At 40.1% G+C, this 14,425-nt stretch overlaps 1 protein-coding gene across 2 annotated transcripts; it reads right to left on the minus strand.

The window, feature by feature from the left end:
• Positions 1 to 3,887: 3,887 nt before the first annotated feature.
• LOC101849785 (mannosyl-oligosaccharide glucosidase) lies at positions 3,888 to 14,307 on the minus strand. 2 transcript variants are annotated; one of them, XM_013085558.2, is made up of 5 exons: positions 14,230 to 14,307; positions 11,061 to 11,360; positions 10,232 to 10,511; positions 6,600 to 7,938; positions 3,888 to 5,580 (listed from the first exon to the last, which is right to left on the minus strand). In XM_013085558.2, exons 2-5 carry the CDS (start codon positions 11,345 to 11,347, stop codon positions 5,012 to 5,014), a joined length of 2,475 nt encoding a protein of 824 aa, XP_012941012.1. In that variant the 5' UTR covers positions 11,348 to 11,360; positions 14,230 to 14,307; the 3' UTR covers positions 3,888 to 5,011. The 2 variants fall into 2 exon arrangements, with proteins under 2 accessions (XP_012941012.1, XP_035827048.1); XM_035971155.1 differs by having other exon boundaries at positions 14,174 to 14,241.
• Positions 14,308 to 14,425: the final 118 nt, after the last annotated feature.

A 14,425-nucleotide genomic window follows, 5' to 3' on the forward strand; every position in this document is an offset into this window, starting at 1 on the left:
ATACATGAACTTACAAATGCCCTTTCCCAAACTAACAATTCTACATATCACTAGACAGCAAAAAAAGTTCAAATGTAATATTTCTTCATGCTTCATATATGGTAACAAAGATTTCAAATATAGAATCAAAGATAACTTGGCGCAGAAAAAAAAAGTGAGAAAATGGTAAGATTTATGAATACTTTTTCTGACTGGACTGAGCTCAGAAAGCAGCTTTACGGTGCAATTTGGCAGGAGAAGCTAAAGTACTTTCTTCGACACATGAACAAATGAATTCGGCAATGAAATATCAAACAACACATTCTGGCATAAATCACGATCACTGACCATTTTAAGAAAAACAAATTTTTCCTTTCAACCATCAAAGGCTACTGAAAAATCACATTCATTCTCACACAGGACCACATAATGCTCGGATCAATCATGTATAGCCTACTACTTGACAACAGATGGACATGGTCAAGACAACTCACACATGAAAAGATACAGGAGGCAGGCTTTTACCTCTAAAAAATTTAATCCTTAGTAGTAAGAAGTAAAATGATGGTGACTGGGGTCAGAGAAAAGTGATTGCTCGATTGCAAAGACATAGAAGAATTTTATTATTAATCAACTCATTGCCATAAAAGTTCATTCTAATTTAAGCATTCAAAGTTTCAAAAAACTATTTGTAACTGGTTCTACACATATTTTGGTGCAGAATCTAGCACTTATGGCATCTGGTCTACTCAGAAAGTAACAAATAGTAATTCAAAATATGTAACTCTCATACTCAAATGAGAGGCCTCTGATCAAGGCTAATGAATTATTAGATTGTGGTTTATAGCTGGCAACACAATCAGTCCATCAAACTTAACTGATAGATTTCATATGGTCCCTGATCAAGAGCTGTGACCTCGCGGTGGTGATGATGAAACAGTAACAATCCCCCCTCCCTACAATTTTTTGAGTCCTCTTCACTGTACAAGCTAACAGCTAGGGTGAAATAGAAAAACACTACAAAAAAATCTATGATGAAAAATAAATGAGACACAGAGCCAGTATAATGTCAAGTGGATGACCGCATTGTAAAACAATCAGCATTATGTTGACACCAGATAAAATTACTGTGTCATTGGCAAAAACATTTGAATATTTAACCGAAATAATATTAACTATTCTAGAGGCAGACAACAAAACCCAAACAGTTCCTATGATTGCACATACGCAGTAGATGACAGCAACTATTGATGATCCTAAAACATAATATTATACTAACTTAATGTGCACACAAACAAAATTACAGCTTTTAGTAGACTGCTGGTAAAATATCCTCCTTAAAAGGAGCATACATAAATCAAATGAAAAGAGACTGGAAATGATCATAAGTATGGATGGAATCAGCAACAGCAACAACACCATTGCAAGACCAGAGGTCGTTGACACGGGTTTGAGCAAGAGGCCGGTAATGCTTGTGCAAGCCAGTATTTCATTTCAACCAAACTTAATCCTCTCCATGAAAACTGTCACTTTCACACCAAAGAAATTTGAGGTTCCAGCTGAAACACATGTCCAATAATAACATTAACGCAAGCATTAACATTCAGTAAAAATACAATGAAGATGGGAAAAAAAGAAAAAAAACATTGGTCGTGTCAGAACAATGAGTGTGTGATTGATCAAATGTAGACAAGTATGCATTAACATGTTTAAGATATAACAATATTGCAATCCGGTTATAGAACAGCGAAAATACCTCGGCTTCATTAAAATACTTTCAGCACTTGCAGTCAAGTCCTTTTTTCAAAGAAGAGATTGTAGCATAGTCCGAGCAATAATATCTAATTTGTATGTTGGCTTTTTAATGTCAGGAATCTGATTAAGTTAAGTCAGAATTAACCAAAAAAACCCAAAAAATATCAAGCACATGACAAACATCAGTTTCACTCACAGTTCTTACACAAAATCACCGATCAAAGTCTGAATTTCAACCACAACATCATTCGACATCAGAACTCACTAAGAACTAGTACTCTTCAAAGGGACAAAAAGGAAATATCGCACATGAAATTCAGGTGTGCCGACCTGAGAATGACACAGTTGAAAGACATAGGGGAAAAACATTCCTACACAAAGCAATTCAGTAAGAACTTGTGGTGCCTTCAATGGGTATCCAGAAAAACCACACTAGCGTAATTTCTTTGTCAGTGCTACTCTACATGATGTATTTTACTCTTCATATTGAATTTTCATGAAAGTAATAAATTCATGGTGCATACGTGCATGTGTTTTTACCATTCTACAGCAAAGAAAAATTTCCCACAAGGACAACAAAGTATCATCTTATCATCTATTTCATATAGCATGAAAATCAACATGTGTATATGTGTCACAGCGTGGTGGAATCAGGCGCTCGTCAATTTTTGGGCATGTGGAGTTATTAGTATCATCTGAAAGCTTATTCATTTGTCTTGCTTTCGATTTAAAAATATCCATCTAGCTTGAAAAGAAGTCGAGATATTTGCGATTTAAAAAGGTGGGGTATCCTTATTTCAGTTGTTAAATTAATGAGAAAATGGCCGCCTAAGTTTGGTAAATTCAAAAGCTTAAGAGTCCTTGAAAACAGAAAATTACATATTTTGTGCCTTTAAACAAGGTTTTTCAAGAAAATTCACTTGGAAATGTGTTTTCATATGAACATAAAAGGAGTTTGGCCAAAAAACGTGATTTTGATAAAAAATTTCCAAAGTGGTAGAATAATGCCTTTTTCTTCGATTTCATTATTTTGACGAGCGCCTGATTTCACCATGATGCGTCACATATTTATTACACAGTTATTAGAGGAGTAAGAGACACCAAGTGTCCGAAGTACAATGATGTTATGTTTCAAGGTTAACACTTCATTAACAAACTATGGGATGAACAAGTGCATAGCTGTAGAAACTGAGGAAAAGGATAAAGTCATTGAGCCAAAAGACCAAAAGATTAGAATTAAAGAGAATGAATGGCATCTGTTTAGTCCTAACAAAATAGGGAAGCACAGTGCAGTGGGGAAGGGGACTCAACTCTGTTAACAACTGCTCTGTACTAGTATTCTTGGGGCAGAAGAGCAAGAAATCAAAACTGTAATAGAAGAATCTCATATCTAGTTTCCCTTGCTGCACCCGTGCCCTTACCCCTTAAGAATTATTTGTGTTCACATTTACCCTCATTTTAAGCCAAAAGTATCCATTCATACTTCTCTGTAAAAATTGAAAATGAGACTTTCAGCCTAAAGTTCTCATCACAAACACGGCCAGACTCTCTGGCTCCAAGTATAATTCATGTCTTAAAAAGTGAAGTTCAGTGCCCTTCTAGACACAATTTATGTCAGTTCCAAGACAAAAATGTTTCAATGTACGGCTACCAGACTGAAAGGGAAAGTGTCTCTATGAGGGAAAAATTCCAAAGCAATCTAATTCGAAATCTGAACTTCAACCTTAACTTTCAAAGGCAGAAAAATTCCAATGCAATTTAATTCAAAATCTTTACTTCTGTGCGCAAGGCAAGTGTGTCAACCAATTTTGCTATTGAGACGAAATCTCTCGGGCTTCTTACCAGTGACAGAAAAAAGTTATGGACCAACATAAATATTTGCTACATACTAAGGAGAGAGCAATGAGAGGATTACATTGTACTTCCATTGTCCTAAACAGACCCACGGACAGGGCTACCTTCCACTTGGCAGTCAAGCCAACTTGTCAAGCCCGAGATTCTAAACCAAAGTTTTGCAAGGTCTGATCATGAACCACATAGTTGTACAATAGGTGTAGATGGTGCATTTACTCAAGAGGAAAAAACATGTGCATTTCACAAAATAATTCAAGTAAACTGACATAATTTCAAATATTCTCATCTCTGATCAAATATTCAAATATACCTTTTCAGATAGCAGTCATTCTACCAACGGGACAATAAACATGTGGATGGAAATGAGCACTCACACAGCTGAGTAATCTGTCTTACAATAAATCCATGGTGTTTGACTACTTTAACCAAAGCCAAAGATTGAGTATTGGCTATTGCCTTTATGTATGAACGTGAGAAGTTCAGGTTCATATTACTTAAGAGGTATAACTCTGAATATCAAAGAAATTTACTCTGATCACAGTTTTTCCCCAACGGTATTCATATATATAATAAACCACAACTTTAATAATCTGTTAAAAAATCTTTGGCATCAATATTAAAAAATGCAATCTTGAAATTAATGAACCTCCCCCTCCCCCTAAAAATCACAACTAAAAGCTTCTTGGACTGTAAGGAAAGCTTTCTGCAGAACAAACTGATTGACAATTAAAACATGGAAACAAAACCATGCTGCAGGCGTTCATGCACTGGTTTCTGACAAATCTGGTTTTAAATCATAACATAAAACAAAAATTACCGTGTCTTTGTGTTCAGGTGGACTACAACAACACAGCTGTACTCAATACCTTTTACCAAAATAAGGACGGACGTAATTACTGAAAGTGTCTACAATGCATGTGGTAAGCATGAAATTCACCTCGTCGGGAAAGGAAATCGCTGGTCCACCTTGGTTACTGTATGTCTTGCAACAACTCAAAATGAGACTACCAATGGAACTGGACCCAAAAATAACAATCATGCCTCAACAAAACAGCTCTTTCGATGAGAGGTTAAAAACTAAACATTTTCCTTAATCACATAGCTGTATGATATTCCTTGACCAATGTTGGGTCACCATTGAAAAAAGAAAAAGTTTTGAGAAAATGCTAAACGCAGCTGACCTACTTCAAAAGTATGACGTAAACAGTCTTTACTAATAATACACAATTATCAAATCTGAGTAGTTAAAGATTTTTAAAAACAAGAGTTCATTTTTGTGCATAGAAACAGTTGTATTTCTGATATATATGTGATAGATTCCAACAAAACATCGTAGGATAATTCCTGAATCAAATGTCCTTTTAGCAATCATGTATAAGTCTCATTTTGAACTGTTGCCTCTATAAAAGCAACATTTAAAAGCCTAGTACTTCTCTGCCATCATGAGAACAACCAGAGCAGACCAGCCAGTGAACGGGTGGGAGCCCTTTCCCTCTCCAGTCTTGTCGTTGTAGTTTTCCCAGATGTAGCCTGTGCGGTAAAACTCTCGCAGCATGTTGCTCACAATGTTGCTGCGCAGGCTATCGTACACAGACTTGGCCTCCGACTGGTACGGTCCAGAGACAGAGCTGTAATGGTGTAGCGCTGACAGGGCCAGATAATTCATGTTGATCCACACGGCCCCACGCCAGTATGGAGGGTCATGCTCCGTATTGAAACGGCCGTAGAACTTGGAGCTGCGGCTGAGCGACCGCAGACCAAAGTCAGTCCACAGACGCTGCGGATTCTTGATGTCAGACAAAATCTGGTTCAGCTTGGGGGAGTCTGCGTCAACAATTTTCAACAAAAATGGGAACAGACTGACGTAGCCAAGCGCATTGACGTAGCCTGATGTAGGCTCTACCTGCACCACACGAACCTTGTCAGTGTCCATCTGTGGTGGACGTTGGCCTGGATGAAGGTTGACTGGTGGCTTAGGCTTCTCCAACTTGGCTGCCAAATGGAATAGATAAGTCATGAATTTAAATTGATAGATTTAAAAACAATATTGGACAAACTTTTGTCATAATATTACTGGTGTGCTTTCTAAGGAAATAATATTATTTATCTCTTCCACTGAAATTTAAAAAATCCCCTACATTTGCATTTCACTCTCACCCACAACTTACGAGGGTCTAGTTTTTAGTTCAATAGAAAGATGATTTTTTTCCAAAGTTTCATATAATATTTTATCATACAGATAAACGTTATTCTTTGTCCTTTGTTTAACAATACATTTTCTTTACTCTCCAAATGTGAAAAAGACAAAACAAGTAAACTTGAAAAGGAAAAAAATAATTGGTGGATTAAACATAATTCTATGAGCAAGTAACCCAGTCCGACTTTGTAGATTCCACAAAAACCAAGAGCATTTTTTTAATACCACCAGAGCGGCAAACTGTGAGCTTGTATTGTCCTACCTTTGAAAATAAACCACATAGTTTTAAAGGACAAAATATCTGTTCAGCTAAGATTAGGACAGGTCACCTTATTATTACAGTTCGAGAGAGTATGAAAGGGAAAAAACTGATATGGTCTTTTTACTGAGAGTACCATTAAGTTTCTATTTCAAATACACAACTTTCAAGTGATCACTGAAAGAACCGTCAAACTTTCTTGAAAAGCAGGATGCATTATGAAAATTAATCACCATCCAAGATACTAAACTTAATGTGAGAAGAGTGGGTCCGGAGTATGTATGCCACCCTCAAGGACATCCTGGGGGGTACTAGAATAGCTGACAAAAGCTAAAAGTATAACAACTTAATGTTAAAAAATTATCATTAAAATAGGAAAATTTTCTCTCTGTATCTTCCTGGGGTTAAAATATCATGGCATTTACTTACTCACCTTCTCATAGCCAATGTTTGTCCGATACAAATACGATCATTAATATATTGCATCTGAGAAAAGGCCACAGGACAAAAAAATAACTATCTCCGATAGCTGTTGTTTGAAAGGAGAACACAAACCTTTATCAGTGTGCAGACCATAGTCGCTGTACTGCAAGCCTTTGCTTGACCAGTGTAACTCATCCAGAAGCTTGTTGTCGGACAGCAGCCGATGAGTGGCCTCGTACTCCCGTGACTCTTTGCCCAGGGTGCGTGCAATGTCCGCCATAACACCCGATGCTAGAGCCATCCAGCACCGTAGGTCGATATGCCTCTCGTCATCTGTCGGGTGCGACGCTCGTGGGTAGTCATCGAGCCCAGAGGTCAGCGTCAGTGGATTCAGCTGTTTGACTAGTGTTGGGTCACGCCCGTGCCAGCGGTAGGTGAATGGCAACTTGCCTGCCTGGCTGTCATTGTAGTAATTAAACCACGTTTTGAGACGTGGGTACAGAGCACTGAGGTATGCTTTGTCAGCTGGGGTGGAACTTTGAATCATGGACTTGATCAAAGATTTTAAGGGAAGGAAAAATGTGGGAGGGTTAGCATTTGTATTTCTCTGTACCACAAACTCTGCTGGCACTTTTGCTCTGGCTTCTACACCCAAAATCTGCTCCCTGGGTATCCAGCCTTCCACATTCATGAGGTCCATCCAATGGCCAATAATGTCTTTGGAGATCTCTGCATCCCACAAGCTGATCAGCAGGTTGTGGAATCCCTCGTCCCAGAGAAAACCTCTAGGAAAAAAGGGTCTGGAAGGTACAGCGCTGTACAGAGGGGCCTGCCAGTAGTTCACAGGCTCCTTGTTATACTTAGATTGGACCAGGGAGGAGCCATAGAAATAACCTATTCCACCTACCATGTTACCCAAAGCTGCTTTGGCAAAGGCGATCTCACGCTCCTTGTAACCTTTTTTCTTTAATTCAAAGGTAGACTCAAACTTCTCATTAAAATTCTCAGTTCTTGCAGCAAGTTCAGAAGTGAACACATCTCCCATCAGCGGAGCACTTCTGTCGGAAACGCTGTCTGACTGAAACACAACTTCCATGGTGAACGGCAGCTGTGCCGTCACTTGCTTCACCACAAAGTTCGGCCCAGGCACATCTCGCGGCACCTTGCGGCCTGCCAAGTTGAAGAAAGGCATGGTCCGAGCCCTGTCCCAAGCCTCCACCTTCAATCCACCTGTAAGTACATCCGTTAGTTGATCTAGCTGCCGAGCGTGTGTCACTAGATAGCTGTCTCGTTGAGACTCTGCAGGGCTGGCATCACTGCTAGGGAATAAAAGCTCAAAATCTCCGAGGTCTTCATGGGAGCCTTGTATTGAATTTAATTTTCCCTTGGTTAACATTGGTTCCAGTTTGCCATTGTTTTCCTCCAGAGCAGCGTAAAAGAAACTGGAAACAACAACAGGGACCTTGGGATTCTGGAGAGAAAAAGAAATAGCAGATAATCAAAACAACATCCTTTTCATTTTCATCACGGGACCCAATATCATCATAATCGCCACTTAGTTTTTCACCAAGGAGTGCAAGGAGAAGAAAAAATTAAAACTTCTGGTCAAAAACAAGATATAATAAATCAGCAGACAAGAAGAATTCAGTTTCATATACCCATTCGGAAGTCTCACTCACAATCTTCACAAAATGTTAAGGGCCACTTGCAAAAGAGCAAGCAAAATAAAAACCAGTAAATCAAATTATTCCTTCTTTGACATGCGTTTAATTCATCAATCCATTTATGATAAGTGCAAAAAAGAAATTTCATCATAATCGAAACCAAAATGCGTAATTTCCAGCGCTCAAAAGGGACCTACCCTCAAATTCGAAAAATCACAAAAGAAAGGGTCTCAAAATGTCTCAGCAATATCAAAGAAAACAACCAGTTTCAGTTCGTGAATGTCAATGGAATTGTCAGAAGCGCGTGTGCCCACCATTCGCGGCAAGGCAGTCAATGCAACGCTGGCGCATAGAGTCGATCAGGCATGCCTGAAAGGTCTGGGGAATGTTGTTCCATTCTTGTTAAAGCCATCCAAGCAGCTGCTGTCAGTTGGCGGGCAAAGGGTGGTTCTCCCGAACTCTCAGATCAAGCTCAGCCCACAAATGTTCAACAGGATCGAGGTCTGGACTGTTGGCTGGCCAAACCATACGGGTAATCCCCGTCTGCTGCACGAAGGCGTTGACAGCCCTGGACCTGTGTGGCGTGGCGTTGTCGTCATGAAGGACAACAGCAGGCCCAATCTGCTGCAGCGTCAGGACAACCAGAGGTCGAAGGATCTCCTGCAGATACCGCTGCCCTGTCAGGATACCGTGGACACGGTAAAGAGGGGTTCTGTGATGCCTGCTGATACCCCCCCAAACCATAATGGAGCTGCCTCCAAACGGGACCACTTCTTGAACTGCATTGGCAGCAAGCTGCTCCTATGGACGCCTCCAGATGCGGGTTCGGCCATCACTGGGTGTCAGACAGAACCGAGATTCATCAGTGAACAAGACCTCTGTCCATTGGGCACGTGTCCACCTCTGGTGTGCAGGGCACCAGATTTGACGGTTGGCTCGCTGGTTCTAGGTCAGCTTAGGTTTTCTGACAGGACGACGCGCACAAAGGCTGACGTCAGGAAGGCGATTACATAATGTCTGCGAACTGACAGTGGTGTAGGTGGCAGCTTGCAGACGTCGCCTGAGGACGCTGGCAGAGCTAGTCTGCTGCTGTATGGCTTGGCATTGGATCTAGCGGTCCTCTCTTGTTGTCGTTTTCTTGGGACGACCCGTGCTGCGCCGCTCCTGGACTCTTCCTGTCACCACAAACCGCTGCCTCAGCCGTATGATGGTGGAGTGTGATACCTGAAGTCTGCGAGACACTTCGCGTACGCCAACTTCATCCTGTAGCCAGGCAATTGCCCAGGTCCTGTCGAAATCATTCAACTTTTGTCACACGGTGGCATGTGGCTTGTCGTGGTGATACTGTAAAACAGAGCTGAAACGGAGGCTTATGCAAGCAGACAAGAGAGCACAGTTCGTAGCCAGAGGTGCACTCTTCCACGTGCATCTTGTTTATAAGCCATGCAGAAAGCCCCGGGTATCGCTCACTGACATTTGAAACTCGGTCCAGTTTTGCTGAAATTGCAGATTTTCACACGCACCAAGCATGCCGCATGACGTGCAAGTGCCACCCACACAGTGGTTACCGTATTCACTACTGACCCGTAAGTCTTGCTACAGAATTTTACACAGTAAATCTGATCACTTAAAAAAAAAAAAGATTTTTGGAAAATACTACCTATTATCCTGACTGGTCCATAACTTTTTGTGAAGACTGTAGTATCTTACAGTATTTCAGACAGCATCTTCAATAGGATGGGGCTTGATACATGAATATATTGATGACTTTTACTAAACAATACCTACTAGTCTGTTGCAGTTACAGCCAATTCCACAATAACTGACACAGTGGGCATTAGGCCATTACCAGCTGTGATAGTGTATTCAGACAAGACAAGATCAGATAAGATAAGATAATATAATATAAGATAAGATGGTACTTCAAAGTCCCAGTAGGAAATTATCCTGTGGCTGTATTATTTAAACTAGAAAGCAGCTGTCCTTGAAATTTTACTTCAAAAGTTAACAAAGCCACAAACTGCTTTAATTGGACCTCAAGTTCTTCCTCAAACCATTTTGCTTCTTATGCAGAGGCTAAACCATCTTTAGCTACCTCACCTTTGGCACAAACTTAATCCTGGCAGACCAGTCTCCCCCATGTTGCCCACCTGGCCTCTTCACGAAGTCGGTCTCTACTGTGTAAGATTTCTCCTGAATCTCCTGGCTTCCAAAACTACGACCATCGTGCATTTTCCAAACATATCCTTCAAGTTCATCACCCTGGTTACACCAGTGTCGAAGAGGGGGAGGCATTCGATTGGTCAGCTGAGTCATCCACATCAATCCAAACACAGGAGACGTCTTACTGCGAGTTTTCATGCCAAAGTAAGTATGAGGTCTGTAAGAGAAACAAAAGCCAAGCCTCATTATGAGTTTGTTTGTTATGAGTTCAAAAGCATATCATACAGCACAAGGATCAGTATAGAATAGTTCTTGGGAAAGCAGAGTCATGAACAGAAATAAAATATTAGTAAAATACAGCAAAATTACAATTTACAAAGAATAAGCAGGATAAAATATTTATGTATTTCCTAATAAACAGATAGACACAATTATAATACTAAAAAGAGCCCAAACCTGTTACAAATAGACTGCAATTTAATTTAGTTGACCCTATTTCACTATTGTCTTATGCCTCTTCAAAAACTCTTTATGTGTGTTGGAACAGCTTTTCTGGAAAGATTCTACAGACATTCATGCTCATAGCTCACATGTATACTCTTGCCAGATTTTTATTTTTAACATTCTTCATGGTCAACAAATAAAGTAAAACCAAGATTAATGTTTGACATTTTCACATTGCAATGAAAATGAAAGCTATAAACAAACTTATAATATCATATTGAAAACTATAGTTCATTTGCTTTCATTCAGTTGCTAATATTACCTGTATGTTCCCCAAAACCTGTCCGGATTCACACTTGGTAATGAATTGTTTTCATTAATGATGAAGGGGGAATCAAGAGGGGAGATGACCAGATCGCGGAGATGCTGCTGGTAGCGGAAGTAGCATATCAGGGAAGTGGTGATGACAAGGACAGATATGCCAATAGCTTTAGCATAGGGATCCATCCGTCCATGTGCATAAGGCCAGTTCGCATCTTTGTCATCATTCTCCTTCTTCAAAGGATTTAAAGCCCCGCGCTGTCTGCGCCGTAGTTCTGGTTTAGACATGTTTTGTCATACACTGTCAAGGAAGAAATGCAATACAAATAAAAAGATAAGATTTCAGAATTATACCTGAAGAAAACTAGACAAAAGTTAGGTACAACAACCATAGTATCTTCACTTTCCAAAACATATTGACAAGCCATCATAAAAAATAAAGCGTACATTAAAATATTAACAATAATAGACTCATTACAGAGCTGTTGGCTTGTATAAAGAGTAATTGTTACTTCTTTCTGCCGTAGCAATCGCGGGAATCGGTATCAGTATCAATTCTTCACCTACAACTTTTCGGTCTAGATGTACGCATCAAAGCGTAATTAATTCCACGGTAAAAAATTGAACTGATTTCTATCTGATTAAGGGTATCCTGACTAGCCTGATTTCCTAATCTGACCAACCAGATTTGAGAAATTGAAAAATGATGCAAATTCCACTTACACTTAATTATGACACCGAATGAACGCAGATTTGATATTCTGTTATTTTTTTTCAACAACTCTAATCTAGCTTGCAAATCTTCAATTGGACTAGAGACCTAGAAAGATTGACAAAGAGACCTTTAAGCCAAAGCCTGTGGATAATTACATTGTGATCGATTCGAAAACGGACACCTGTGTTACTTTGGCAAAGGGGAAGAGGTTTCTGAAACTATAAGATGAGGAAAAACTACGACAGGAATAGAGCCTAGTGAGGTTGTCAGGAACGCAACCATGAAAGCTCTAGCAAAAAGCTATATATATATACAGTAATCCCTGCTTAAGATCCTGGTGCTCGGGAGCAAAGAAAATGTGGGATCTTAGGTGAACGGGATCTTAGCCCACGCACCAAGGGAGGAATATACGGTGACCCATATTATGGTCCACAGCTGGTAAAATGGTCTCCCTTCACTCTAAAATGAACTGACATGACCCCTGGGTGAGGTATGACATATGGCGAACAAAGAGTGGTCAACCTTGATGACCAATCACAGTAGTATGAGGCATGCCATTTTCCCTTGTTATCCTATCATGAGTCTCAAACTCAAGATCTACGTTTATCCAGTTGCACTTCTTTACCTGTCCAAAATTTACAGCTTTCCTTGTTTGAACGAGTAGGCTACCCCCGCCTTTGTCGTTACGCCCCATATGTTGTGACCAAACCAATTAAAATTCAGTCTGTCCCACATATTCGGGAGTAGAGACAACTGCTTCAATGTTCAGGGAAGAGTTCACAGTTTGATGTGATCCTGCCTGGAGCGAAGTGATGTAAATTTAGGCGGAGAGCTCAGATACGAGTGCGACGTTTGGGGAAAACAAATGCGTTGGTCAGCTCACACCTCGGTATGAGCCCATCTGGGGCAAACATTGTACCGTTTTATCGAGTTTTGCAACGCTTATAAATATATGTGATCACATTCACAAGAGTGGCTGATCTTTAACGCAATGAGTAGTTCAATGATCTCAACTTTTCACTCTGGGTTGATCGGCTCTGCCCACCAGGGTTTTTGTTCTGTAAATTATGATCTGAAATGCGGGACCTTAGCTGAATGTACACCTTCAAAGTAAATCAGAGGGTGACTTTTGTATAGTAAAAATTCTGTTTTTGTCAAACAGCGGTATCGAACCGGGATCGTAAGCAGTGGGAACTTTGGCGGAGAATACTGTATTATTAACTTTATAGGAGTTCAAGTATTCTGTCCAGTTTAATTGACTATTGCGAATCACTTTGCATCTGATCTTCTCTGGTGGGTTGATTCCAGGGCTCCCCTTTTCAGGAAAGGGGTGGTCGCTTGTTACTGTTACAACGGAAGTCCTTCCATTATTAGTGACAGAGTTCAATATGGAACATGCATAAATTACAAACTCGTGATGGTTACAAAGGACAAATTCGGGGTATTTTGTAGTTTCGTTTGTTGGAATCAAAATTCAAGCAAAGAATGTGTTTTTTTCGGCAGTTCGCACCCCCCAATTAATATTTTCCGGTTTGGGCCTCAAGAGTCAAGAGTAGGGGATGTCATGCTCCCCTGATCTAATAAAAATATAGAGGGGGAGGGGGGTTCAGGGAGGCATGCCCCCCTGAATATTTTACCATAATTGGAGGTAAAGCTACTAGTAGTCCATTTTCTACTAAATATTGATGCGCTGAACACGAATATCAGCTTCATTTCCGTCGCAAATGAATAGTTTTTGAAATATCTGATTGTTCTAGAGACGTGCTTTGGACCAATCGGGGGGTTTCAGGGAAGCCTGCCCCACTGGGGTAAAAAAAAATGTGGGGGTTAGGCACAGTCACGGGGGGGGGATGTTTTAACCCATAATTTGATATATTTTACAAGTTAGATTTGAAAATTTCTAGAAAAATTATTGATTTGCGACAGTTTAAATGGCTTTATGTGTGATCGGCAGCAAACAGTACTGTACTGCAGTTTGACCCCCGAAGCAGTGCACTGTGTGCGGGAGTGAAAGTAAAAATTTAGCCCATGGCCCATGGCCCATAATTTAATGTTTTAGTTTTGCAGTTAGGTTGCATCCCTGTTCTTTGTGTTGTCTATTTGATCATCAAAACTTCTGGATTTCTTCTCTGGATGTAAACAAATGGACAGTGGACTTTAACTAACGGAACTTCAAGATCACCGGCTAACTTCCACCATCAGACCGTCACCACTTCTCGGTTCTAATATTAAGCTTAGGCTTATCTAGAATCTAAGTCTAATAAGATTCTAAATCTAGATCTATAGTATATATCTAGTATGCAACAATTCAATATATAAACATTCAGACTGAAAGTGCAATATTAGAAATATATAGATCTACACACATTACAAAGAAAACTATAACAGATGTTGAATACCTAGATCTAGATCTAATGCTAACAGCAGAACACATTGTACACATTATAACACTCACACAACTTAAAACTTCTGCTGCTGTTTTTGACGTGTTTACACACCGGCGGAAGCAGTCCTGTTTTCGCTATGTGCCGATACCAGTTTGCCTCAGGCTTTGTAAGTCAAGTACCAGTTCGCAGAAAGTCGCAAAATGGGTTTTCCCGTTTCGCCCACGTTTTTCTTTTACTTGGGCCCTATAATAAGTTTCTGCCCCC

The sequence above is a fragment of the Aplysia californica genome, unplaced genomic scaffold, assembly GCF_000002075.1.
Source record: "Aplysia californica isolate F4 #8 unplaced genomic scaffold, AplCal3.0 scaffold00386, whole genome shotgun sequence".
In the NCBI taxonomy this organism is placed as follows: Eukaryota; Metazoa; Mollusca; class Gastropoda; order Aplysiida; family Aplysiidae; genus Aplysia; species Aplysia californica.